This window comes from Monodon monoceros, unplaced genomic scaffold (assembly GCF_005190385.1).
Source record: "Monodon monoceros isolate NGI ecotype Baffin Bay Population unplaced genomic scaffold, NGI_Narwhal_1 Super_Scaffold_10, whole genome shotgun sequence".
NCBI classification, from domain to species: Eukaryota; Metazoa; Chordata; class Mammalia; order Artiodactyla; family Monodontidae; genus Monodon; species Monodon monoceros.
In genome coordinates, this window is record NW_021703766.1 from 52,959,275 (window position 1) to 52,985,794 (window position 26,520).

The window sequence follows — 26,520 nt, forward strand, 5'->3', positions numbered from 1 at the left end:
GAACGCGCCATGTTGGCCTTGGATAGGCATCGGTCTCTGAAATCTTATGCAGTTAGCACAGCATTGTTGACCAACCCTCCCAACCGGCAGGCATTGATAAAAGCATTGAGGGGGCCAGGAGTGATTTCGATGTCTTCCTACAGCCTTTATGGCCCCCGCCCATCGGAAACGCCGAGGTGGGCGGGGCCATGTTACGTCATAGAGCGGAGCGCGCTGTCGGAATTCGGAAATCCGGCAGCGCTCCAAGGTCCTTGCCAGATTGCCTGGTCCTAGCCGGTCTGCGTCCCTAGGGACCGCTCAGGAAGGCATCCGAATAGCAGGTGGGCTCAGCCTTTTGTCGCTGCCAGTGGTGTCTGGAGGGGTTTGGGATCAGGTGAGTCGGGTTGTGGGCTTGGATTCACGGCCTCTTGGGACTGTGAAACGTGAGCGCGTGTGAAGGACCTTAGTCGGGATTTTATTTAGAATCATTCCCAGAGACGTCTGGACGTTAGTGATGGGGCTTTTGGCAGTCAGTGATTAAGAGTCTGAAGAAATCATCGACCGAAAGTCCGACTCTATCAGAGTTTGGAGTCCGCTTGGATCACTCTGCTTGTGGGACTCAGGGGTTGAGAGCTGTGGTGGAAAGTTTGTATCGGTGAACGCGGTGTCTCCGGGTTCGCGATTTAACCTGGGACTCAGTGTTAGAGAGACCCGGGTTAGGGAGATGTCCCTGTTGGTTTCTTGGGCATGTGTGGAGTTTAGACTGATATTTAATATAGGACTCAGTCATAGAGACGCCTGGTGGGGGCTCTCAGTATTTGAGGACGTTCAGGGTCAAACCTTGAACGCCAGAAACAGACATGAAGGCTGCATTTCCCCAGTTAATCCAAGCACAGTCCACTCCTTCTAGTCTGTCCTCACGGACCTTACTAACAACTTTGTCTCCCCCCATCACCACTCTTCTCGCTGTCCTCACAAAATTCAATGTGGTTCGGAGTGATCTAGTGCTAAGTTTACTATTTTTAATGAAATTTAATGTAGTTTTCGTTCTTCTTATCTCCAAGTTTACTATACTTCTTTTGGATATTTATATTTAGGGTCATTCTTACTTAAGTAAAAGCATTTCCTTTATCCTATATTATGTTCCGCAGTGAGAACTTTTTTTTTAATGCTAGGGTTTTTTTACATTTGGGATAATCTGTATAAACATAAGGACAGTTAATTGTATCACTTAATTTCTCCGATCTCAACATATTTGCATTTGAGATATTTATACTTTTTAAAAATAGTTTCAGGGACTTCCCTCTTGGCGCAGTGGTTAAGAATCCGCCTGCCAACGCAGGGAACATGGGTTCAAGCCCTGGTCCGGGAAGATCCCACATGCCGCGGAGCAACTAACCTCCTGCGCCACAACTACTGAGCCTGTGCTCTAGAGCCAGAGAGATGCAACTACTGAGCCTGCTTGCCACAACTACTGAAGCCCTGGTGCCTAGAGCCCGTGCTCTGCAACAAGAGAACCATTGCAATGAGAAGCCCTCGCACCACACCCCGCTCGCTGCAACTAGAGAAAGCCCGCGCTGCAATGAAAACCCAATACAGCCAAAAATAAATAAATTAATTAATTTTAAAAAAATAAAAATTGTTTCAATAGTATCAACACAGGTTGGTGAACCAGTGGTATGGTGTCTGGAATCAAATGTATTCATTAATGTAAGTAGTATTGACATACAGTATTTAAAAGTATTCAATTATAATTTCAGTAACCCATTTTGACTTTCTGATTATTTTCTAATTCTACCACTCCACTTAAAAATTTATGGTACGTTTTTTGTTTTGTCCCAGAGATTTCTGGCTACCTTTATTTCTTGGTAAACTCTTTTCCTTGACATTTTTTTGCAATTTCAGTTGGTGGGGTTTTTTGTTTTATTTTTTCGTACTGTAGAAAAGGAAGTCTTTTTATTTTTATTTTTGGCTGTGTTGGATCTTCGTTGCTGCGCGTGGGCTTTCTCTAGTTGTGGCGAGTGAGGGCCACTCTTCATTGAGGTGCGCTGGCTTCTTATTGTGGTGGCTTCTCCTGTTGCAGAGCACGGGCTCTAGGCTCATGGGCTTCAGTAGTTGTGGCTCGCAGGCTCAGTAGTTGTGGCTTGCAGGCTTAGCTGCTCCTCGACGTGTGGGATCTTCCCGGACCAGGGCTCGAACCCATGTCCCCTGCATTGGCAGGTGGACCCCCAATCACTGCGCCACCAGGGAGGTCCCGAAAAGGAAGTCTTTTTTGTTGTAGTTTTATTTAGTATAAAATTCACCAAGTATAAGAATACATTTCAGTAATTTTGACTGAGTTTCTAGGGTTGTGCAACCGTCAGTGCAATCCAACTTTAAAACATTTCCATCACCCCAGAAAGTTGTCTTGTTCCTCTGTGCACTCAGTTTCCACCCCTACCTGGAGCCACACACAACCACTGATCATCTTCCTGCCTCTATTGATTTGCAATTTCTGGACATTTCATAGAAACAGAATCATAAAATATGTAGTCTTCTGGGGCTGTCTTTTTTTCATTTAACATAATGTATTTGAGGTCTATCTATATTATAAGTATCAGTACGTTTTCCTTTTTTTCCCCCAAGTGATCTATTGAGGCAAAATTGATAGACAATAAGCTGCACATATTTAAATCGTACAGATTAGTAAGTTGGACATACATACTCATGAAACTATCACCACAATGAAGATAGTGAACATACCCATCCCCTAAGAAGTTTCTTTGTGTCCCTTTTTAATCCATCCTTCTTATATTCCCCACACCTCCCCAAGCAACCACAAATCTTTTTTTCATTACTATAGGTTAATTTATAGTTTTTAAAAGTTTTATGTGAATGGAATCATACAGTGTACACTCATTTTTATTCTGACTTGTTTCACTCAACATTAATATTTTGAGATTCATCCTTCTGTGTATCCATAGTTTCTTTTTATTGCTTTGTATTCCATTGTAGGAAGATTAGTTCATTCTATAGAGTTTATTAATTCACCTTTAAAAAAAAATTATTTATTTATTTATTTGGCTGCGCCGGGTCTTAGTTGTGGCATGCGGTATCTTCGTTGCCGTATGCGGGATCTTCGTTGCAGCATACGTGGTATTTAGTTGCGGCATGTGGGATCTAGTACCCCAACCAGGGATCAGACCCAGGCCTCCTGCAATGGGAGTGCAGAATCTCAACCACTGGACCACCAGGGAAGTCTCTAATTCACCTGTTGGTGGGTAGTTTTGTTTCCAGTTTTAAGCTCTTGCGAATAAAGCTTCTGTGAACATTCATGTTCCAGTTACATGTGTTTTTCTTTCTCCTGTGTAAATCACCAGTATTTGAATGGCTAAATCATGTGGTAGGTGTATGTTTAACTTTTAAAGAAACTGCTAAACTGTTCTCCAAAGTGGTTGTACTTTATATCTAGAAGAAGCAGATGGATGGCTGTTGGGTGGCTCCACATTTTGTATCGTCTTTCTTTTTTTAAAAATTAAGTAATTAATTAATTTATGGCTGTGTTGTGTCTTCATTGCTACTCACGGGCTTTCTCTAGTTGTGAGTGGGGGCCACTCTTCACTGCGGTGCGTGGGCTTCTCATTGCGGTGGCTTCTCTTGTTGCAGAGCATGGGCTCTAGGCCCGCGGGCTTCAGTAGCTGTGGCACATGGGCTTAGTTGCTCAGCGGCATGTGGGATCTTCCTGGACCAGGGCTTGAACCCATGTCCCCAACATTGGCAGGCGAATTCTTAACCACTGTGCCACCAGGGAAGCCCTCGTCTTTCTTTTTTTTTTTTGTGGTACGCGGGCCTCTCACTCTTGTGGCCTTTCCCGTTGTGGAGCACAGGCTCCGGACGTGCAGACCCAGTGGCCATGGCTCACGGGTCCAGCCGCTCCACGGCATGTGGGATCTTCCCGGACCTGGGCATGAACCTGTGTCCCCTGCATCGGCAGGCGGACTCTCAACCACTGCGCCACAAGGGAAGCCCCTCGTCTTTCTTTTTAATTGTAGGCATTCTAATAGGTGTGGAGCAGTATCTTGCGGTTTTAATTTGTATTTACCTAATGATGATTAATGATATTGAGCATCTTTTCACGTGCTTAGTTGCCATCCATATATCTTCGTTGGTGAAGTATCTGTTCAAGTCTTTTGCAGTTTTCTGTTGTGTTTTCTTGTTGATTTTTGAGAATTCGTTTTATGTTCTAGCTACAAATCCTTCCTTTACCAGTTACATGCTTTACAAAGATTTTCTCCCAGTGTTTGACTTGCCTTTCAACATTCTCTTAACAATATGTTTTGAAGAGCAGAAGGATTTAGTTTTTATGAAGTCCAGTGTATGAACTTTTTTTAAACAAATAATCCTTTCGGTGTTGTACCTAAGAATCTTTGCCTAATTACAAGATCAGAGGATTTTTGCCAATTTTTTCTTCTAGAAGTTTCAGATTTTTTTTTTTAGGTTTTTCATTTAGGTTTATTATCCATCTTGAGTTATGTATATGGTGCAATGTGTGGATCCAAGTTCTTGTTCTAATTCTTTTTTCTTTTGATATTCATATCTACTTGTTCCAGCAACATTTGTTGAAAAGGCTTTCTTTTCTCCACTGTATTGCCTTTGCGCCTTTGTAAAATGTCAGTTGGCTATATGTATATATATGTGGGTCTTAATCTTATTCTGGTCTCTATTCTGTTCCATTCATTTGTTTATGTTGACATGAATACAACTCTGTCTTGATTACTGTAGCTTGATATAAATTCTTGGAATCAGATAGTGTCAACCCACCAACTTTGTTCTTTTCCACAGTTGTTTTGGCTATTCTAGACCTTTTGCATTGCTATCTGAATTTAAGGATCAGGCTGTCAAGTCGCTACAGAAAAAACTTTCCTGGGATTATGAGTGGGATTTTATGACTCTATAGACTAATTGTGGAGACTGGTCTGTTTGGTTTATTTCAGAAAATAATTCTTTTTCTAACAAGCTACATCTCTCCATTTATTAAAGTCTTTACAGATTTCTCAGTGATATAGTTTTCAGAATGTCTTTTACTTTTTTTGTAATTTTTCCCATAAGTATTTCACATTTTAAAAATTGTATTATATATAGTATTGTATTTTTTAAAACTAAATGGCCTCTTAAAATGAATTGGGAAATATTCCCTTCTCTTCAACTCTATTCTTGAATGATCCATTGGATGTATATAATGAATTTTGTTTGTCAAATCCTAGTTTGAGACTTTGATGAATAATGTTGCTACATATATTCAGGTGCAAATTAGACATGTTTTCATTTCTGTTTGTTAAATTCCTCTGAGTGGAATGGCTGGTTCCTAAGATAAGTGTGTGTTTTACAAAGTTTCAAAAGTGCGTGTACCAGTTTACTATTATTGTATGAGAGTTCCAGTTTCTCCACATTCTCATCAACATTTGGAATTATTAGTCTTTTTAATTATATCTAGTTGCCGTGTACTAGAATTTCACCATCATCTTAATTTCCCTAATGACAAATAATGTTGATCATCTTTTCATGTGTTTATAGATATTCAAGTCTTTTCCCGTTTTCTAAATGGGTTCTTGGTCTTCTTAACAAATTGAGCTTTTTGAGTTCTTTATATATTCTGCATAGAAGTACTTTATCAGATACATGATTTGCAAATTTTTCTCCCGATTTGTAGCTTACCTTTTCCTTTAGCTTTATAGTGTTTTTTGATGTGCAAAATGTAATACAAGTCCAGTTTTCTTCTTTTATGGTTTGCTGGTTTGGTGACATGTCTTCTCTGCCTAACCCAAGGTCATGAGAAATGTCTCATATGTTTTCTGAAAGGTAATGTGTGTATGTATAGATATAGATAGATAAGGATATGACTTTATTTTTTTTTAGGAGCAGTTTTAGATTCACAGCAACACTGAGTGGGAACTGCATAGAGATACCATATACCCATGTTCCCTGACATGTGTAACCTTTCCCCACGGTCAACATCCTGCACCAGAGTGCTGAATTTGTTACAGTCAATTTTCATATTGACACATTATTACCCAAAGTGAATAATTTGCATTAGGTTTCACTCTTGTGTTGTATGTTCTTTGGGTCTTGACAAATGTAAAATGACATATATCCACCATTTAGTATCATACAGAACAGTTGCACTGCTCTAAAAATCCTCTGGATTCTGCCTATTCATCTTGCCCTCCCTCCAACTCCTGGCAACCACTGATCCTTTTACTGTCTCCTTAGCTTTGCCTTTTTCAGAATGTCATATAGTTGGAATTGTATAGTATATAGTCTTTCTAGATGGGCTTCTTTCACTTAATAATATGCATTTTAGGTTCCTCCTTGTCTTTTCATAGTTTGATAGTTCATTTCTTTCTTTTTTTTTTTTTTTACATCTTTATTGGAGTATAATTGCTTTACAATGGTGTGTTAGTTTCTGCATTATAGCAAAGTGAATCAGTTACACATATACATATGTTCCCATAACTCTTCCCTTTTGCATCTCCCTCCCTCCCACCCTCCCTATCCCACCCCTCCAGGCAGTCACAAAGCACCGAGCTGATCTCCCTGTGCTATGCGGCTGCTTCCTACTAGCTATCTACCACGTTTGGTAGTGTATATATGTCCATGCCTCTCTGTCACTTTGTCACAGCTTACCCTTCCCCCTCCCCATCTCCTCAAGTCCATTCTCTAGTAGGTCTGTGTCTTTATTCCTGTCTTACCCCTAGGTTCTTCATGACATTTTTTTTGCAGTACGCAGGCCTCTCACTGCTGTGGCCTCTCCCGTTGCGGAGCACAGGCTCCGGATGCGCAGGCTCAGCGGCCATGGATCACGGGCCCAGCCGCTCTGCAGCATGTGGGATCTTCCCGGACCGGGGCACGAACCCATGTCCCCTGCATCGGCAAGCGGACTCTCAACCACTGAGCCACCAGGGAAGCCCATGACATTTTTTTTTTTCTTAAATTCCATATATATGTGTTAGCATACGGTATTTGTCTTTCTATTTCTGACTGACTTCACTCTGTATGACAGACTCTAGGTCTATCCACCTCATTACAGATAGCTCAATTTCGTTTCTTTTTATGGCTGAGTAATATTCCATTGTATATATGTGCCACATCTTCTTTATCCATTCATCCGATGATGGACACTTAGGTTGCTTCCATGTCCTGGCTATTGTAAATAGAGCTGCAGTGAACATTTTGGTACATGACTCTTTTTGAATTATGGTTTTCTCAGGGTATATGCCCAGTAGTGGGATTCCTGGGTCATATGGTAGTTCTATTTGTAGCTTTTTAAGGAACCTCCATACTGTTCTCCACAGTGGCTGTATCAATTTACATTCCCACCAACAGTGCAAGAGGGTTCCCTTTTCTCCACACCCTCTCCAGCATTTATTGTTTCTAGATTTTTTGATGATGGCCATTCTGACTGGTGTGAGATGATATCTCATTGTAGTTTTGATTTGCATTTCTCTAATGACTAATGATGTTGAGCATTCTTTCATGTGTTTGTTGGCAGTCTGCATATCTTTGGAGAAATGTCTATTTAGGTCTTCTGCCCATTTTTGGATTGGGTTGTTTGTTTTTTTGTTATTGAGCTGTATGGGCTGCTTATAAATTTTGGAGATTAATCCTTTGTCAGTTGCTTCATTTTCAAATATTTTCTCCCATTCTGAGGGTTGTCTTTTGGTCTTGTTTATGGTTTCCTTTGCTGTGCAAAAGCTTTGAAGTTTCATTAGGTCCCATTTGTTTATTTATTTTTTTATTTTGATTTCTGTAGGAGGTGTGCCAAAAAGGATCTTGCTGTTATTTATGTCATAGAGTGTTCTGCCTATGTTTTCCTCTAACAGTTTGATAGTTTCTGGCCTTACATTTAGGTCTTTAATCCATTTTGAGCTTATTTTTGTGTATGGTGTTAGGGAGTGATCTAATCTCATACTTTTACATGTGTCTGTCCAGTTTTCCCAGCACCACTTATTGAAGAGGCTGTCCTTTCTCCACTGTACATTCATGCCTCCTTTATCAAAGATAAGGTGACAGTATGTGCGTGGGTTTATCTATCCTGTTCCATTGATCTATATTTCTGTTTTTATGCCAGTACCATACTGTCTTGATTACTGTAGCTTTGTAGTATAGTCTGAAGTCAGGGAGCCTGATTCCTCCAGCTCCGTTTTTCATTCTCAAGATTGCTTTGGCTATTCGTGGTCTTTTGTGTTTCCATACAAATTGTGAAATTTTTTGTTCTAGTTCTGTGAAAAATGCCAGTGGTAGTTTGGTAGGGATTGCATTGAATCTGTAGATTGCTTTGGGTAGTAGAGTCATTTTCACAATGTTGATTCTTCCAATCCAAGAACATGGTATATCTCTCCATCTATTTGTATCATCTTTAATTTCTTTCATCAGTGTTTTATAATTTTCTGCATACAGGTCTTTTGTCTCCTTAGGTAGGTTTACTCCTAGATATTTTATTCTTTTTGTTGCAGTGGTAATTGGGAGTGTTTTCTTGATTTCACTTTCAGATTTTTCATCATTAGTGTATAGGAATGCCAGAGATTTCTGTGCATTAATTTTGTATCCTGCTACTTTACCAAATTCATTGATTAGCTCTAGTAGTTTTCTGGTAGCATCTTTAGGATTCTCTATGTATAGTATCCTGTCATCTGCAAACAGTGACAGCTTTACTTCTTCTTTTCCGATTTGGATTCCTTTTATTTCCTTTCCTTCTCTGATTGCTGTGGCTAAAACTTCCAAAACTATGTTGAATAAGAGTGGTGAGAGTGGGCAACCTTGTCTTGTTCCTGACCTTAGTGGAAATGCTTTCAGTTTTTCACCATTCAGGATGATGTTGGCTGTGGGTTTGTCATATATGGCCTGTATTATGTTGAGGAAAGTTCCCTCTATGCCTACTTTCTGCAGGGTTTTTATCATAAATGGGTGTTGAATTTTGTCAAAAGCTTTCTCTGCATCTATTGAGATGATCATATGATTTTTCTCCTTCAACTTGTTAATATGGTGTATCACGTTGATTGATTTGCATATATTGAAGAATCCTTGCATTCCTGGGATAAACCCCGCTCAGTTATGGTGTATGATCCATTTAATGTGCTGTTGGATTCTGTTTGCTAGTATTTTGTTGAGGATTTTTGCATCTATGTTCATCAGTGATATTGGCCTCTAGTTTTCTTTCTTTGTGACATCCTTGCCTGGTTTTGGTATCAATGTGATGGTGGCCTCATAAAATGAGTTTGGGAGTGTTCCTCCCTCTGCTATATTTTGGAAGAGTTTGAGAAGGATAGGTGTTAGCTCTTCTCTAAATGTTTGATAGAATTCGCCTGTGAAGCCATCTGGTCCTGGGCTTTTGTTTGTTGCAAGATTTTTAATCACAGATTCAATTTCATTGCTTGTGATTGGTCTGTTCATGTTTTCTATTTCTTCCTGATTCAGTCTTGGCAGGTTGTGCATTTCTAAGAATTTGTCCATTTCTTCCAGGTTGTCCATTTTATTGGCATAGAGTTGCTTGTAGTAATCTCTCATGATCTTTTGTATTTCTGCAGTGTCAGTTGTTACTTCTCCTTTTTCATTTCTAATTCTATTGATTTCAGTCTTCTCCCTTTTTTTCTTGATGAGTCTGGCTAATGGTTTATCAATTTTGTTTATCTTCTCAAAGAGCCAGCTTTTAGTTTTATTGATCTTTGCTATCGTTTCCTTCATTTCTTTTTCATTTATTTCTGATCTGAGCTCATTTCTTTTTAGTGCTGAATAGTATTCATTCATTATTTGGATAGATGGAGCTGCTATAAATACCTGTGATCAGGTTTCTGTATGGACATAAATTTTCAACTGACTTTGGTCAATAGCAAGGAATGTGATTTTGGATCATGTGTTAAGAGTATATATAGTTTTTGGTGGGGTTTTTTTTTTTTGGCTGCGTTGGGTCTTCATTGCTGCACGCAGGCTTTCTCTAGTTGCAGCAAATGGGGGCTACTCTTCATTGTGGTGCATGGGCTTCTCATTGCGTTGGCTTCTCTTGTTGCAGTACGCAGGCCCTAGAGTGCACAGGCTTCAGTAGTTGTGGCGCATGAGCTCAATAGTTGTGGCTAGTGGGCTCTAGAGCACAGGCTCAGTAGTTGTGGCTCACGGGATTAGCTGCTCCGTGGCATGAGGGATCTTCCCAGACCAGGGACCGAACCTGTGTTCCCTGCATTGGCAGGTGGATTCTTAACCGCTGTGCCACGAGGGAAGTCCCAAGAATATATATAGTTTTGTAAGAAACTGACAAACTGTCTTCCAGAGTAGCTGTACCATTTTGCCTTCCCATCAGCAATAAATTAGAATTCCTGTTGCTTCATATCCTCTTCAGCATTTGGTGTGGTCCTTGTTTTGAATTTTGGTTATTCTAATAGGTGGGTATTGGTATCTCATTGTTTTTTTAATTTGTTATTTCCTAATTACATATGATGTAATTTCCTAATTACACATCTTTTCGTTTGTTTATTTGCTATCTGTATATCTTCTTTGGTAAGGTGTCAGTTCAGGTCTTGCCCATTTTTCAATTGGGTTGTGTTTCCTTGTTGTTGAGTTTTTAAGAGTTCTTTGTATATTTTGGATAACAGTTCTTTATCAGATATGTCTTTTGCAAATATTTTCTCCCAGCCTGTGCCTTGTCTTCTCAATTTCTTGAGGTAATTTATATTTTTAGCTATTACATTTATTATCCATTTTAATTTAATTGGAAATGGGTATTCAGTTGTTCCAGTATATTTGTTGGAAAGACCATCTGTTTCCTCATTGCTTTGTCTTGCACATTTGTTGAAAATCAGCTGACCGTACTTGCATTTATTTCTCAATTCTCAATTCTGTTGCACTGACTTATGTATCTATCATTATGTGAATACAGTACCTATTTTATTACTATGGGTTTAAAATAAACTTTGAAATAGATTAGTATAAGCACTCACCAACTTTATAATTCTATTTTACAATTGGTCTAGCTATTCTACATTCTTTATCTTTTAATGCAAATTTTAGTATCAGCTTCTCCATATTTATAAAATTCCTGGTGTACCTTTGACAGTGATTGCACTGAATCTGGGGAGAATTGCCATCACCATATTGAATCTTCCAATCTACAGGCTTGGAGTGTCTCTCCATTTATCTATATCTCTTTAAATTTGTCTCAGAAGTGTTTTATAGTTTTCAATATACAAGTCTTGCATTAGTTTTAATTTATTCTTAAGTATTTTTTTTCTTTTTGATGCTATTGTGTGTGGAATTGCTTCCTTAATTTCCTTATTGGCTGGATCATTGCTAGTATAGAGATATGCAATTTTCTTTAATATATTGTTACTGTATCCTGTAACCTTGCTAAACCTATTTACTAGTTCTAAATTTTTTTTGCATATATTTCTTAGGATTTTCTACATACAAAATCATATTGTCTATGAATAAGAACAGTTGCACTCTGTATTTCCAATACAGGTACCTTTAAGTTTTAAAAATATATTTATTTGTTTATTACCTATTGAACTGGCTGGAACCTTTAGTATAGTAATGGATAAAATGGGTTAAGGCAGCTATCCTTGCATTGTTCTCAATTCTAGGAGAAAAACATTCAGAATTTTATCATTAAGTATGATGTTGGTTTTGGTTTTTCATAGCTGCCCTTTATTAGTTTGAGTAACTTCCTTTCTGTTTCTAGTTTTTTGAAAGTTTTAATCATGAGTGGGTATTAAATGTGGTCACATACCTTTTCTGTATCCTTTGAGAAGAACATGTGGGTTTTGTCCTTTATTGTATTAATTTGGAGTAGTACATTACTTTGTCTTCCCATGAGAAACCAACCTGGCATTCCTGGGATAAATCCCCCTTAGCTGTTGTCTATAATCCTTTTTATATTATGCTGCATGTGTTTTGCTAATACATTGTTAACAATTTTTCACCTATATTCATGAAGGAGATTGCTCTATAGATTTTTTTTTTCTGTGATGTCTTTGTCTTGCTTTGGTGTCTTAGTAATCCTGGCTTTATACAGAGAAGCCAGTTGAGAGTAGCCTTTTTTTGTGTGTGATGATTTTTAATTACTAATTCAATTTCTTTACTTGTTACATAGGTATTAAATTTTTAAAAAAATCTTATTTCATTTTTGTTTCTTCCTAGGCATTTGTCCATTTCATCTAAACCATATATATATATACACACACACACACACACACACATTTTATACAATTTTCAAAGGTTACACTCCATTTAGAGTTATTACAAAATATTGACCATATTCCCCATGTCATATACCTTGTAACCTACCTTTGTTTTGAATTTATTGACAGTTTTATACCCTAGTATATGGTCTTTCCTGGGGAATGTTCCATGTACTTTTGAAAAAATATATATTTTGTTGCTGTTGAGTGTAGTGTTAAATAAATGTCACTTAAGTTGATTGATTATATTGTTCTAGTCTGCTATATCCTTGCTGGTTTTGTTTTTGTTTTATCATTATTGCCAACCAGGGATAGCTCACCTCTTAGTGTCCAGCGTTTTTACTGGGGCTCAGTGAACATAGACATGATTGGCTGAACTTAGTCTCCAGCCCCTCTAGAGGTCAAGCTGATACCATGTTGTCCAAGGGCCCTCACCATAAATTACATCATTAGCATAGACTATCTTGTATGGCCCAAGCCTCCCAGGTAAGCAAAGCCGTTCTTATCGGGTGGGGCATTCCAAGGGCTTATATGTTCCCTCTCAGGAACTGAGGGCAAAGCCAAACCTCTGTTGGGCAAGATTAATCTTTTCATATACAAAGAGAAATAGACAATCTTAATGATTTGCTTAGTACGGTGGTCTTCAAAATGAGGTATGGGGACTTCCTTGGCTGTCCAGTGGTTGGGACTTCACCTTCCAATGACGGGGGTGCGGGTTTGATCCCTGGTTGGGGAGCTAGGATCCCACGTGCCTCGTGGCCAAAAAACAAAAACATAAAAACGGAAGCAGGGGCTTCCCCGGTGGTGCAGTGTTTTAAGAATCTGCCTGCCAACACAGGGGACAAGGTTTCGATCCCTGGTCTGGGAAGATCCTACATGCTGCAGAACAACTAAGCCTGTGTGCCACAACCAGTGAGCCTATGCTCTAGAGCCCACGAGCCACAACTACTGAAGCCCACACTCCCAGAGCCCATGCTCCGCAACAAGAAAAGCCACCGCAATGAGAAGCCCACACACTGCAACGAAGAGTAGCCCCCGCTCGCCGCAACTAGAGAAAGCCCTGGCACAGCAACAAAGGCCCAACGCAGATAAAAATTAATAAATAAATAAATTTATTTTTTTTAAAAAAGAAGAAACAATATTGTAAAAAATTCAATAAAGACTTTAAAGAAAATGGTCCACATTAAAAAAAACTTTATTAAAAATAGTACTTAAAGAAAAAAAAACTGCGGTGTGTGTACCTACTGAGCATATACTTTTGAATTGGTACCTGGGCACACATACTTTTTAAAGGCACAATGTCCAGATCCTTGGAAACTTCCATGTGGCCTCTTCTGTAAACTTGATCTGCTTGAGCTTTCACCCGTGGCATCATGCTCTGCTGATTCCGCTTTCCCTCCTTCCCTTTAATAGTCATGCCATCTCCTCTTCACAAGAGAAAGGCATACATTTCACACATCCAAAACCTTGTTTTATTGCCCCAGAGTATGAACCCTCTGGGGCACCAAATAAAAGAACAGTTGGAAATATTGGGATCCCTTATTTAAGGATAAGTGACAGCATCTGGGCCCAGAGGGAATGTACACTCAAAGTCAATTTGCTCTTCAGCACACAGGTCCTGGCTCCCCAGGAGAAAGAGTGATCAAGTGAAGGAATGAGGGGAGAAAGAGGAGATTCTTGGAGTTGGATATCATCATTTCTGAGGACATCTTTAACTGGACACCAAGATTTCTGTCTCTAAGAATTACATGGCAGATGCAGAAGAAACAAAAGACAGAAGCCATGTTACTCACTATTTCCTGAGCATAGAAGAAGATGATCAAGGTCAGGTGATTTTTCGTTTGTTATATCTTTCTTTTGTTGTCTAATGGATTTGTGGTGACCTGAAAAAAAAATCAGTTCAACTAAAAGAAGTATAAATTGGGGATAATGGGGTTCTGGGGAGAAATTAACTTAGACTCTGAATTCAAAATCAGGACAAAGTGGGTTCAGGAATATATCGTTCATAGGGGTCACATCAAGTGACTAATATTGGAAGATAATGTGTGACTGTGGTGGGTCTGTGAGTTACATCAGCTGTCACTTTGCATTATCTCTGGCAGACGTCACAACCAGAGAAACACGAAAAGCTCCGTGGTATGTGTTGACTGAGGAAAAAGCAGACCAGCTTCTTGAGGGATTCAATGGTTTATGTCACTTAGGTGAATGGTATGATACTCCTAACAACATTGATAACTCTTAGGGGCTCCCCACTAGCCAGACTACCACTGGCCTGGTACCAGTTAAGCATCTAAAAGAAAGATGAGTGCAGCTGACTGAAGAACATTACCTATATAGCTATATAAAATTCCATGAGTTTATAGTCATACTCAAAAAAGCCAGTTACAAGATAAATAAGTACTAGGGATGTAATGTACAACATGGTGACTATAGCTAACACTGCTATATGATATATAGAAAAGTTGTTAAGAGTAAATCCTAAGAATTCTCATCACAGGGAGAAAATCTTTTTCCTTTTTTTCTTTTCTTTTTATTGTATCTACATGAGAGAAGATGGATGTTAGCTGAACCTATTGTGGTAGTCATTTTGCAATATATGTAAATCATACCATCATGCTATATATCTAAAACTTATACAGTGATATATGTCAATTATTTCTCAATAAAACTGGAACAAAAAAACATTGGAGTTTGATAGAAATCAAATATTTGACATTTGAAATGGTGAAGTAACATAATCAAACCTAGGTTTTGGGGAACAGTGGTGGAGATTCACTCTGAGTTTAAGAAATAGATTCAGTGTGAAATAATTCAATCTTCACAGATAACAGATCAATACTCCTTGACCATGAATTACACTCATATATGAACCACCTCTGCAGGGTCAGCCACCATTGTCATTTTTATGACATCCTCCAGCCTGTTTTCAGTGTACTGGAATTCTTTACATTTTGGTGTCTACAGGCCAGCTTTCTTCTTTTTTACGTGATGCAATGAACACCAAATTATATATGTGTGATAATTTAATAATTCACGTGCCAATGAATATTTAGATATTCTTGTTATTACAAACCACGTGACATTAAACATTCTTGTTAATGGCTTTTTGTGAAATTGTATCTGTATTGCTTCAGAGTGGCCACAATCCCTTCCTCAGGTTTGATAATTTGCTCAAAAACTCACAGAACTCAGGAAACCACTTTTCTTAATTTACACATTTATTTACTTACATTTACATGATACAATTCAGGAACAGTCAAATGGAAGAGACGCATAGAGCAAGGTATGGGGGTGTGTCACCCTTCCAGTACCTCAGTGTGTTCACCAACTTGGAAACTTGCCAAACCTGTAGTTTTGAGGGTTTTTTTGAAGATTTCATTACTTAGGCATGATTGATTAAATCATTGGCCATTGGTGATTGAACTCAGTCTCCAGCCCTTCTCCCCTCTCTGGAGGTTTTATCACATAGTTTGTTCCTCTAGCAACCAGCCCCCATCCCGAAGCTGTCTGGGTGCCCTCCCCCTACCTGTCATGTCATTAGCATACAAAAAACACTTATCGGTGTGGAGATTCTAAGTGTTTTAGGAGCTAGGGTACCAGGAACAAGGGACAAAGACCAAATGTTTATTTTTGTATCATATCATTGCTGAGTACTTTGTTTCACAGTCTATCGTGTGACTGCAATCAAGGTGTAAGCCCTAGGATGGGGTCTGATCTGAAGGCTCAAGTGGGGAAGGATGCACTTCTAAGCTCACTTACATGGTTGTTGGCAGAATTCATTTCCAGAACTCAAGTGAGGTCCTCAGTTTCTACCTGTCTGCTCATGTAAGACCACTGAGTTCCTTGTCACGTGGGCCCCCCTAACATGCCATCTTGTTTCATCAACGTCATCAAAGGACAGATTCTATTAGCAAGCTGGAAATTGTATATAGCCTAATTTAAAAGGGGTATCTCATCACTTTTGCTCTATTCTTTTTTTTTTTTTTTTTTTAGAAACAATTCAGCCCATACTCAAGGGAAGGGCACCTCACAGGGGCATGAATACCTAGTATGTAATAAGGAATTTGGCTGACTTTTATCTCTGATTCCTGGGAGGTAACCACTAAAACCTTGGAATTACCCATGTGATAAGAGTGTCTTTGTTTTTCATTTTGGACCACTGGGACCGCACTTTATAGCTTATGCTATGAGATGACTCATGTGGACCCTAGATGATTTGTGCTAATGAGATAACTCAAGATGAGGGCTGTCCATGCCAAAAAGGCCAACCATGTGATTAGAGGCTTGTGACTTTCAGCCATATGTAACCAGTCTAGCCTCCAGGAAGGGGGAAGGACCTGCATTCAGCCATGTGGTCAGTGATTCAATAAATTATGCATATATAATGAAGCTTCAATAAAATCTCTGGACACTGAAGTTCAGGCGAGCTTCCTTGATTGGTAGTACTCCTGAGGACTGTCACACAATGTGGCTGGGAGAAGGTAATGCTGTCCAGGACTCCATAATGAGAGTCATGTGTTTCAATACCAAGTGGCCTTCATGTCTGGCCTTTCTGGCACAAAAATCAGAACTTTGAAGATAATATTCCTTTTTTTTTCTGAGTTCTATTGTTTCTGTTGTAGGTAATCTGTCTTTTGTCTCTGGATGCTTTTATAGTTTCCCTTCATATTTTGTGTATTATAGTTTTAGTCTGATGTGCCTATGTATAGACTTCATGCTTGGAATTTGTTGGGATTCCTGAGTCTGAAGTTCAGAGTGTTTAATCAGTCTTGAAATTTTCACCTTTAGATCTTTGGATACTGCTTCTCCATTACTATATTTTCTCTTTGTTTTCAAATCTTCCTAATCAGCTTTAATGGTTTTTTTGTTTTGTTTTGTTTTGTTTTTTGCTGTGGATGTATCTTGTATAGTTTCTGGGGTTTTTTTTACATTTATTAAAAACACTCTTGTAAATTCTGGATGTGGAGGCTGTTCATGGTTGATTCTCATATTGGCTGTGAAGTTTCATGGTAATGTAGGAATACTTTATTTGTCCTGATATCATTTGCATATTTTTAGTATGCAAATGGAAATAGGTGCTAAAATATATAGATAGAAAGATAGGATTTTTCTTCTACTGAAATGTATTTGAGAAAAGTATATAGATGCAGGTTATACAGTGAAAATTAGAACAACTTCTCTCATGCTTCTTCCATATTGATAAAAAATATTCCCATCATATTAAACTGGACTCTATTATTACAGGAATTGCTGACACTGGAGGATATAGCTGTGGAGTTTAACTGGGAGGAGTGGCAGCTCCTGGATGCTGCCCAGAAAGACCTATACCGGGATGTGATGTTGGAGAACTTTAACAATTTGGTGTCACTGGGTAAGGACAGCTCCCTGTGTCACTTAGAAGTGCCCAGTCACTGGCCTTTTCTCCATCACCTGATGAAAGCTTTGCAGTCACTGTGGTCTTCCAAAGAGTTAGATTTTCAGTCCCCTGTCTGGCCCCAAACAAAAGGGTATAATCTCCTGTATGCTGAAGGAGAACTTTTACTTTGCATACAAGAAATTTTGTCTCTAAAATGCAGTATTTTCCCATCTTGACATACTGTACCCCAGTCCCTGTATCTAAGTCTTCTATCATTTCTCATGAACAGGGTATCAAGCTACCAAACCAGATACACTCTCCAAGTTGGAACATGGAAAAGAACCATGCATAATAGAAAACAAAATCCAGAATAGAGCCCGTCCAGGTGAGTGAGGGAGAACCAGCAAGGGGAGTGATTGGGGAGGTCATATTCTAGTCATTAAGAGAAGGAGTCACAGCTGTGAGGGTGACTGAGGCCCCCACAACAGCTGCTCCACATATTCATCTCCCCAGATGAGCACTCTTTCTTTGTGGGTATTTAGCTTTAAATATATTCCTTGTCTCTTCTTGGATCTGATATTTATTTCCTCTTACATCTTTAAAATTTTGTACTGGGATCATATGGTAGAAAATAAAGATCCAATCCCCCCACTATATATCATCTTTTAAGCACTTTCATTCCATTTTTCCTAGGAATCAGGAAAGTTGACAGTCATCTGCCAGAGCACTCTCAAGACCAAAGATTTCCAAAGAGCCTGCAACAATGCAGTGAACAGAATGCATTTAGAAAGAGTGTTCATCTGAGCAAAACTCGTTTAGCCCTAACACAAAATCATACTTTTGACTTATGTAAAAAAGCTTGGAAATCAAGCTTATGTTTAGTTAACCAGAAGAGAAGATATGAAATAAAGAACCCTGTGGAGTTTGATGGAGATAAGAAATTCTTTCTACATGGTGATCGTGAACAGTTGTATTCTGGAATTGAATTTCCTGAAAGTATAAAACACATCATTGCTAAGTTCCAAGTCCTTAAGCATCAGAGGACTCACAAAATAGAGAAATCCCAGGCCTGCGTTGAAAGTGAGAAAACATGCATCAGGAAATCTCAGCTTATTTCTCAGGAGAGCATTCATATAGGAGACAAACTCCATCAGTGTGATCTGTGTGAGAAATCCTTCTCCAGAAATGTCATGTTCACTAAACATCAGAAACCTCAAACACGAGACAAACCCCATTTAACCAGTGGATGCAGAAAAGTCTCTACTGTGAAGAGCAGTCCCACTGTACATCAGCAAACCCAAACAGGAGAGAAATCCTATATGTGCAGTGAGTGTGGAAAAGGCTTCACAGTGAGGCGCTATCTGATTGCACATCAGCGAACTCACAGTGGAGAGAAACCTTATGTGTGCAGTGAATGTGGAAAAGGCTTCACTGTGAAGAGCAATCTCATTGTGCATCAGCGCACTCACACAGGGGAGAAACCCTATGTATGCAGTGAGTGTGCAAAAGGCTTCACCATGAAGCGCTATCTTGTTGTACACCAGCGAACTCATACTGGAGAGAAACCATATTTGTGCAGTGAATGTGGGAAGGGCTTCACCGTGAAGAGTAATCTCATCGTACATCAGCGATCTCATACAGGGGAGAAATCTTACATATGCAGTGAATGTGGGAAAGGCTTCACTGTGAAACGCACTCTCATTATACATCAGCGAACTCACACGGGAGAGAAATCTTACCTATGTAACGAATGCGGGAAAGGCTTCACCACAAATCGCACTCTTGTTATACATCAGCGAACTCACACGGGAGAGAAACCCTATGAATGCAATGAGTGTGGTAAAGCCTTCAGCCAGAAGATATGCCTCATACAACATGAGAGGTGTCATACAGGAAAGACGCCCTTTGTATGTACTGAATGTGGAAAATCCTATTCCCACAAGTATGGCCTCATTACCCATCAGAGAATTCACACAGGAGAGAAACCCTATGAGTGCAATGAATGTGGAAAAGCCTTCACCACGAAGTCAGTACTCAATGTACATCAAAGAACTCACACAGGAGAAAGACCATATGGATGCAGTGATTGTGAGAAAGCCTTCTCCCACTTGTCAAACCTTGTTAAACATAAGAAAATGCACATAAGAGAAATGAGTAGATTCGGTCAAGCTGGAAATTCCTTTAACAGAGAGTCACAGCTCGTTACTTACGATTGAACAAGAGCCCCATTAATGCAGTGACTGGGGAAATGCCTTCTGTGGCAGCTAAGACTTTGTTTAAACACCAGTGTTTCTAGCAGAGCAGAATGGTACTGCCTGTTATCAGATGTGTGCCCTGAGGAGATGAAAGGATTTGCGCAGGAGATAAACCTGGTGAATATAGTGAATGTGGTAGTGCCTTTAGTGATCCTTACCTCACATTTTCTGTCAATGAAAACATGTTGGAAAAACTCTGATACATTCAGTGCAGAGATGCCTTGGGCAAAACTTTCTGACTTCATTATATGTCTGAAAAGTATATACTCTATATTCTCCGACAAATTCTGTGAATGCAGAGACTAGGAAAGTCTTCAGTGGGAAGACAGACTTTCTTATCAGGGATCTTCATTGATCATCAGTGAGCTCATTGTTCATAGAAATATGATTTTAAAAAAAAAAAGGAGATATGATGACCACGGGAATGTCTTTCCCCCAGAAAGAAGACCTCAATGAGTGTCAGAGTTCACACTGGAGAAAAACTTTTAAGAGGATAGTATATATGGCAGGATTCCAGTGATACATTCTGCCTCATCATTTGTCAGGAAATCATATAGAAATTAAAACCTTTATGAACATGCTAAAGATAGAGCATCTTTAGTTAAATATCAGAAGACTTAAAAAGGAATGAAGTTCTGTGAAAATGATAAATGTTTGAGTGCTTTTTGTTACAAATCTAACCTCATCATATATCAGATAATGCACCTGAATATCCTTTCTGGCCTTGTCAGTAATTCCATAGTTTTAAAAAGAAGTCTGCTTTTCTCATCACTGATTTTTATTGTTATATACGATGCAAGAGTGTTTTATGCCTACCCTCATATGTGATTAGCTCTTACTTTTCTTCAGCTATAAACATAATTGTAAATTTAGCATACTGAACTTCTTTGAAAGGAAGCTGAATATGAACGTGTACTTGCACTTGCTTAACTAAGTTTATAAATATGACCAAATAGTTTACAAAACCACCTTCAAAGTTATTTTTATAAAATTTATAATTTGAAATCATTTTAACTTATAAGAAAATGCAAAAGTAGTCCAGAGAATTCCCTAGTATCCTTTCTGCAACTTCTTCCAGTAAAAACATTTTATGTAACCATATTTTATTATTGAACCCAGAAGAATGACATTGGTAGTATACTGTTAACTCCTAACCTTTGGAGTTTAGATTTCACTAGATTTTACATGAATTTTTTAATCATTTTTTTTGTAATTCTAAGGTGATTTATTACATATATAGATTTCATTGTAACCGTCATCCGCAGGACGTACAACTGTTTTATCGACACAGACACCCTCATGCTACCTTTTTATGCTCACATCCTCTATCCAAACCTACCTCTGGCAACCACTTGTCTGTTTTCCATCAATATAATTTTGTCATTTATAAATGTTATCAAAATAATTTTTATAACTTGATTTTATATAAATAAGTTATATTTATACAAATTTACAATTTCTTATTAATGAGGAACATGTAAGCTTTTTGGGTTTTTTTTTTGTCCCTCAGCAAATTGCCATTAAGACTTATTTGAGTTGTATTGTTTTATTTTTATTAGTGAATAGTATACATACTGGATGTATTAGTTTATCAATTCACTCTTCAGAGAAGTTTGTTTTGTTTCCTGGTTTCAAATGTTATAGGGAAAGATGCTGTAAATTGGCATCTGGGTTTTTGTGTGAACATAAATTTTCATTCCTCTATAATAAATATTCAGGTGTGTGCTTATTAGGACATATGGTAAGTTGTGTTTAGCTTTAAAAGGAACTACCAAACTCTCTTCCAGAGTGGCTATACCATTCGACATTCTCACCAGCAGTGTATGAAATCCACTTGTTCCACATCCTCTCCAGCACTTGGTATTTTCAGTATGTTTTATTTTAGCCACTCTACTAGCAATAGATGAAAGATTCAATTGCTCTTCATCCTCGCCAGCACTTGGTATTGTCCTATCTTACATTACTCATTCTATTAGGTTTGTGGTCGTATCTGATCTTGAGCTTAACCTGCATTTCCCTCATGGCTAACAACGCTGTTATTGTTATTATCATTATCATCATCATTTTTGGACTTACGTATAACTGGAAATTTGTACCTTTTGACCACCTTCACCATTTCCACCGTCCCACCCCCTTCCAGCCTCTGGCAACCACAATCTGTTCTTTATTATCTACAAGTCTGGGGGGTTCTGGATTCTCCAAATAAGAGAGATCATACAATATTCGTCTTTCTTGGCCTGATGTATTTCACTTAGCAAAATACCCTCAATGTCGCAAATGGCAAGATTTCCTTTTTATGGTTGGATAATATTCCATTGCACAAATACCACGTTTTCTTTATCCATTCATCTGTCAATAGACATTTAGGCTTTCCATGTCATGGCTATTGTAAATAGTGCTGCTGTGAACATTTGGGATGCACGTTATCTTTTAAAATTAGAGTTTTCCAAAAAAATTAGAGTTTTCTTTTTTTTCTGGATATATATACCCAGGAGTAGACTTGCTGAATCATATGGTACTTCTATTTTTAATTTTTTGAGGAACCTGTATACTGTTTTTCATAGTAGCTGTACCAATAACAATCTTCACTCTTTTTATGTCTCCATAGTGTTTATGAAGAGACATCCCATGATTTATTTAACCCATCACCTACTAATGTACAGTCATATTGGTATTAGTTACCTTTGACTGCATTACAAACCTACCTCTCTAAAACTTAATGTCTAAAGACAACAAACATTAATTATAATAAATATTAATTGTTATGTGGGTTGACGGTTGGACTGTCTGGTGTGCGCTGTCCTGACTGGGGGCTACATGATCTAGGTGGCTTTTTTGATGTATCTGAGCCTCCCCTGGAATGGTTGAGGCCACTTTTCACATAGTCTCTCATCCCAAGGCTAACCTGGGCTGTATTACAATGTGTCAGAAGAGCTCCAAGAGACAAACAGAACATGCCTCAGTGGGCAAGTCTATTTCTATCCTCGGTGTCAAGCTTGCTATTATCCCATTGGACACATTGGTCACAGTTACTGTGCAGGAGCACTATCCAGAGGTGTGAATGCAAGATGCAATAATAAGTTTTTGTAACAATCACAAGATTATTTCCTTAAAATTGTCAGAATTGATGCCATGAATATCCTTGTACATGTTTGTTCTCACAAAAATAATTTCTACTGAATTTCAATTCTTAAAATTGATTGGTGGCTCTAAGACAAAAGTTTAAATTGGGTAATTGCAAGTTGTACTCCAAAAACATTTTACTAATTTTTATACTCTAGACTCAATCCTGCCCCCCTAAAAAACATACCAAACTTCTAGCACCTAAAATTTATTGGTGTGCATTTTTTGAACTAGAACTATGACAAGCATGATAATAACTTGATAATATGATAATAACAATTCATTCAAAGCTGTATGTGGTGGACACCTCTTATCTACTGTGCAGATGAGAGATGGAATCCAATAGAATGAATATTATTCATCATTCACTTTTCATGAATTTGAATATTAGTAAGACTGGCATTATAAAAATTAAGTATTGCGATTTTTAAAAATAAGTGGCCAGTATATTATTTAGCTATTAAAATTTTTAGGTGGACCTGGACTTCCCCAGGCCAGTGGCGCAGTGGTTAAGAATCCTCCTGCCAATGCAGGGAACATGGGTTCAAGCCCTGGTCCTGGAAGATCCCACATGCCGCAGAGCAGCTAAGCCTATGCGCCACAGCTACTGAGCCTGCGCTCTAGAGCCCGCCAGCCACAGCTACCAAGCCCACGCGCGGCAACTACTGAAGTCCGCACGCCTAGAGCCTGTGCTTCGCCACAAGAGGAGCCACTGCAATGAGAAGCCAGCGCACCGCAATGAAGAGCAGCCCCCACTCGCCACAAGTAGAAGAAAGCCTGCGCGCAGCAACAAAGACCCAACGCAGCCAAAAATTTAAAAATATTTTAAAAAAATTTTAGGTTGGTCATCTTTTTCTTATTCCTTTTAAAACCTCTTTATAACAAATCCTAGTGAGGAATCAGAGAAAGTGGATCTCATATATCGATGGTGGGAATGTAAAATGATCCCTTGAGTCTGGAGTAGTTTAGACATTTCTGTTTCAATACACTCATATCTATCACACACACACACACACACACACACACACACACACACACACACGACATTTCCTTTCCTTTTCCTCCATTCTCCCAACGGGTTTATTTGGAACCACAGTTACGGTGTTACATTACTATGACTTTGTAACGCTATTTGCAACTGACTCACGTAGTGTAACATGATTACTCTCTTTTTTTTACACAACCTTTTATTCTCCTTGAAGTCATATTTCCCTAATTTTTGACCCTTGGTCTTCTGAGCCCTGCCTTTGTCTTTGGACCCCAAAGGGAAACCTTCCCCCCTCTGTCATAGGTACCGCCCTTCACATTGGGCCCACCTTCAGTGGCCTTTCCCCCATACATACGAACAGCTTTAGCACGTTCCAGCTGTTTTTATTTCCTAACCTATGGCCGCCATCCCTGTAACGTCAGAGCTTCTCCAAGCCCTGTGCCGTTCAAAAGTCCCTTCAGGCCAATTTCTCTAGAAACTTGGCCCAGATATCCTCTACCGGACGGTTCGCCTTTTCCCAAACGCGAGTTGTGCTGTACGGATTCCTTCACTTCCTGTAAGATGGTTGCCCCCACTGGGCCGTTTCCTAACTTTCGTACAAAGTGGATCAACGTCACTGCCATTTTAATTTTCTTGCCAGCTCGCAGAAAGGGATTTACCCCCATGCCTTTCTTGTTTGCTGCAAGCTCGAGTTTATGCGCATATGTCCTTTTTTATTAAGGGCTCAGGTGCCCCAAAATTGAGTTTCGGTGACCTTCCGTCTTCCCAGTCTTCCCCGCGCACGAGCGCAAAACGGGGCTTTTCGCTCTTCAGACGCCCGATGCCCAAACATGGCCGCGCCCACGGGGCCACGCTAGAGGGCGTGGCCAAGTTACCTCTGAAGAGAAGTCGGAAATTCAGTTGTCTTTTTGCGGCAGAAACGTCTCAGACCCTCGTTGGCCACCGTACCGCGGTGATGAGGGAAGCGACGAAGTTCCGCGAAGTAAGTTCAGCCGTGGATGGGTCGCGATTGTCCCTGGAAGAAGTCAAGTTAGTGGCTGGGTCTCTTCGTGTACAGTGGGGAGGGAGGGCGGGCCTGTCAGCGTCCGCGTTGGGTGATGCGTGTGGAATACAAGCGGGAGGACAGCGTAAATGGGTGTTGTTTTCCAGGGGAGCCCTAAAGGGTGGGTAACAGAGCATGTGTGGTTGGGGTACTTCTGGCTTCAATCAGGAGATTCTCTTGTGGTTAGTGGTTAAAGATCCCTAGAGGTCAGCGATTTAGTCACGAGGGCACGTGTTGGGGTCTTTGCCGTTTACTCTCTGTAGGGCTCAGTGATTGCGAACTGGAGGGTGGTGTTTGTCAGTGAATGCTGTTTATGGTTCGGGTTTTGTTTGGGGCTAAAAGATGGAGTATCTGTTTCGGGGTTAATGGATGGGAGTCTCTGAGATTAACCCGGGTGGTGGTAGTAATCGTTTGGGGTACAGATGCGTGTATGGGCTGATACTTTGGAGGACCGAGTACTTTGGCCGCTGCGTGTTACGTGTGTTGAGCTCCAACCTCGGCCTCTGTAACAGATGTGATGGACGTTAACGTTACCCTTCTGCCGTTTAGGTCGGTCCGAGTCCCTTCTTCACCACTAGTTTTAAAATCCTCTTTGGCACCCAACATCACCCCTTACTCTTAAACTCTCAGAAATGAAGGTTTTTGGCGAGATGAATGATCCAGAGATCCACCAGATGAATACCTAATAGCAGTATGTTTTACGATATGTAAGATGCAGCTTTTATCCTTTGTCCTACAAGACTCCTGCACATTCCTCTTGGATATTTCTTTTCAGGTTCTGTCTAAAACCAGTAAAATAACATCTCTGTCACCGTGAGTTCTGTTCCCAAAGGAAAATGCTTATAAAATTTTAGTGTATTTCAGTTTTAGGCGTTTATATTATGTCCTTAATATTCATAATTCATATAAATTGTGTAAATGGTACTATGATTTTCGCTTTCACTTTATTTCATGGAATATAGATTTACAAATTATTTTAAATGCGTGAACTTGTGGTATTATAAGTAGGTTTATATTCAGTGATTGCATACATATATAGAGAGGTGAAATATTTAAAATACTTAGGTGTCATTTTTTGGAACATTTTATGATTATGCATTTATCTATGGATTTGTTCCTTTGCCTTTCATCTCCAGCCTAGACTACTTATTTTTATTGCAATTGTACACGTATTATTATTTGCTAACTCCCGTTTCCTTATAATTTTTTACAACATAAAAGAGCAGTTGACTTTATTTATTTATTTATTTTTGGCTGATTTTTAAAAAATTGAAGTATAGTTGATATACAATATCGTGTTTCACGTGTGCAGCACATTGATTCAGTTATACATGTATATATAGATATCTTTTTCAGATTCTTTTCCCTTCTAGGTTATTACAAAATACTGAGTATAGCTCCCTGTGCTATACAGTAGGTCCTTGTTGCTTATCTATATTACATATAGTAGTGTGTGTATGTTAATCCCATCCTCCTAATTTATCCCAGCAACTAACTTTTTTTTTTTTTTGGCGGTACGCCGGCCTCTCACTGCCGCGGAGCACAGGCTCCGGACGCGCAGGCCCAGCGGC

The 26,520-nt window shown here is 39.2% G+C and overlaps 1 protein-coding gene across 3 annotated transcripts in view; it reads left to right on the forward strand.

The window, feature by feature from the left end:
- The first annotated feature begins 231 nt into the window (after nt 1-231).
- Nucleotides 232-26,520, forward strand: part of LOC114907273 (zinc finger protein 615-like) — a 41,462-nt gene continuing 15,173 nt past the window's right edge. The window contains exons 1-5 of one of the 3 annotated variants that reach the window (XM_029242803.1): nt 232-373; nt 13,794-14,009; nt 17,430-17,556; nt 17,831-17,926; nt 18,235-19,623. In XM_029242803.1, the coding sequence (XP_029098636.1) occupies nt 14,001-14,009; nt 17,430-17,556; nt 17,831-17,926; nt 18,235-19,623 (1,621 nt within the window). In that variant the 5' untranslated portion in view covers nt 232-373; nt 13,794-14,000. Of the gene's footprint in view, nt 374-13,793; nt 14,010-17,429; nt 17,557-17,830; nt 17,927-18,234; nt 19,624-24,872; nt 24,890-24,911; nt 24,937-26,520 lie in introns of those variants that run through there. The other 2 variants (XM_029242784.1, XM_029242774.1) reach the window with 2 other exon arrangements.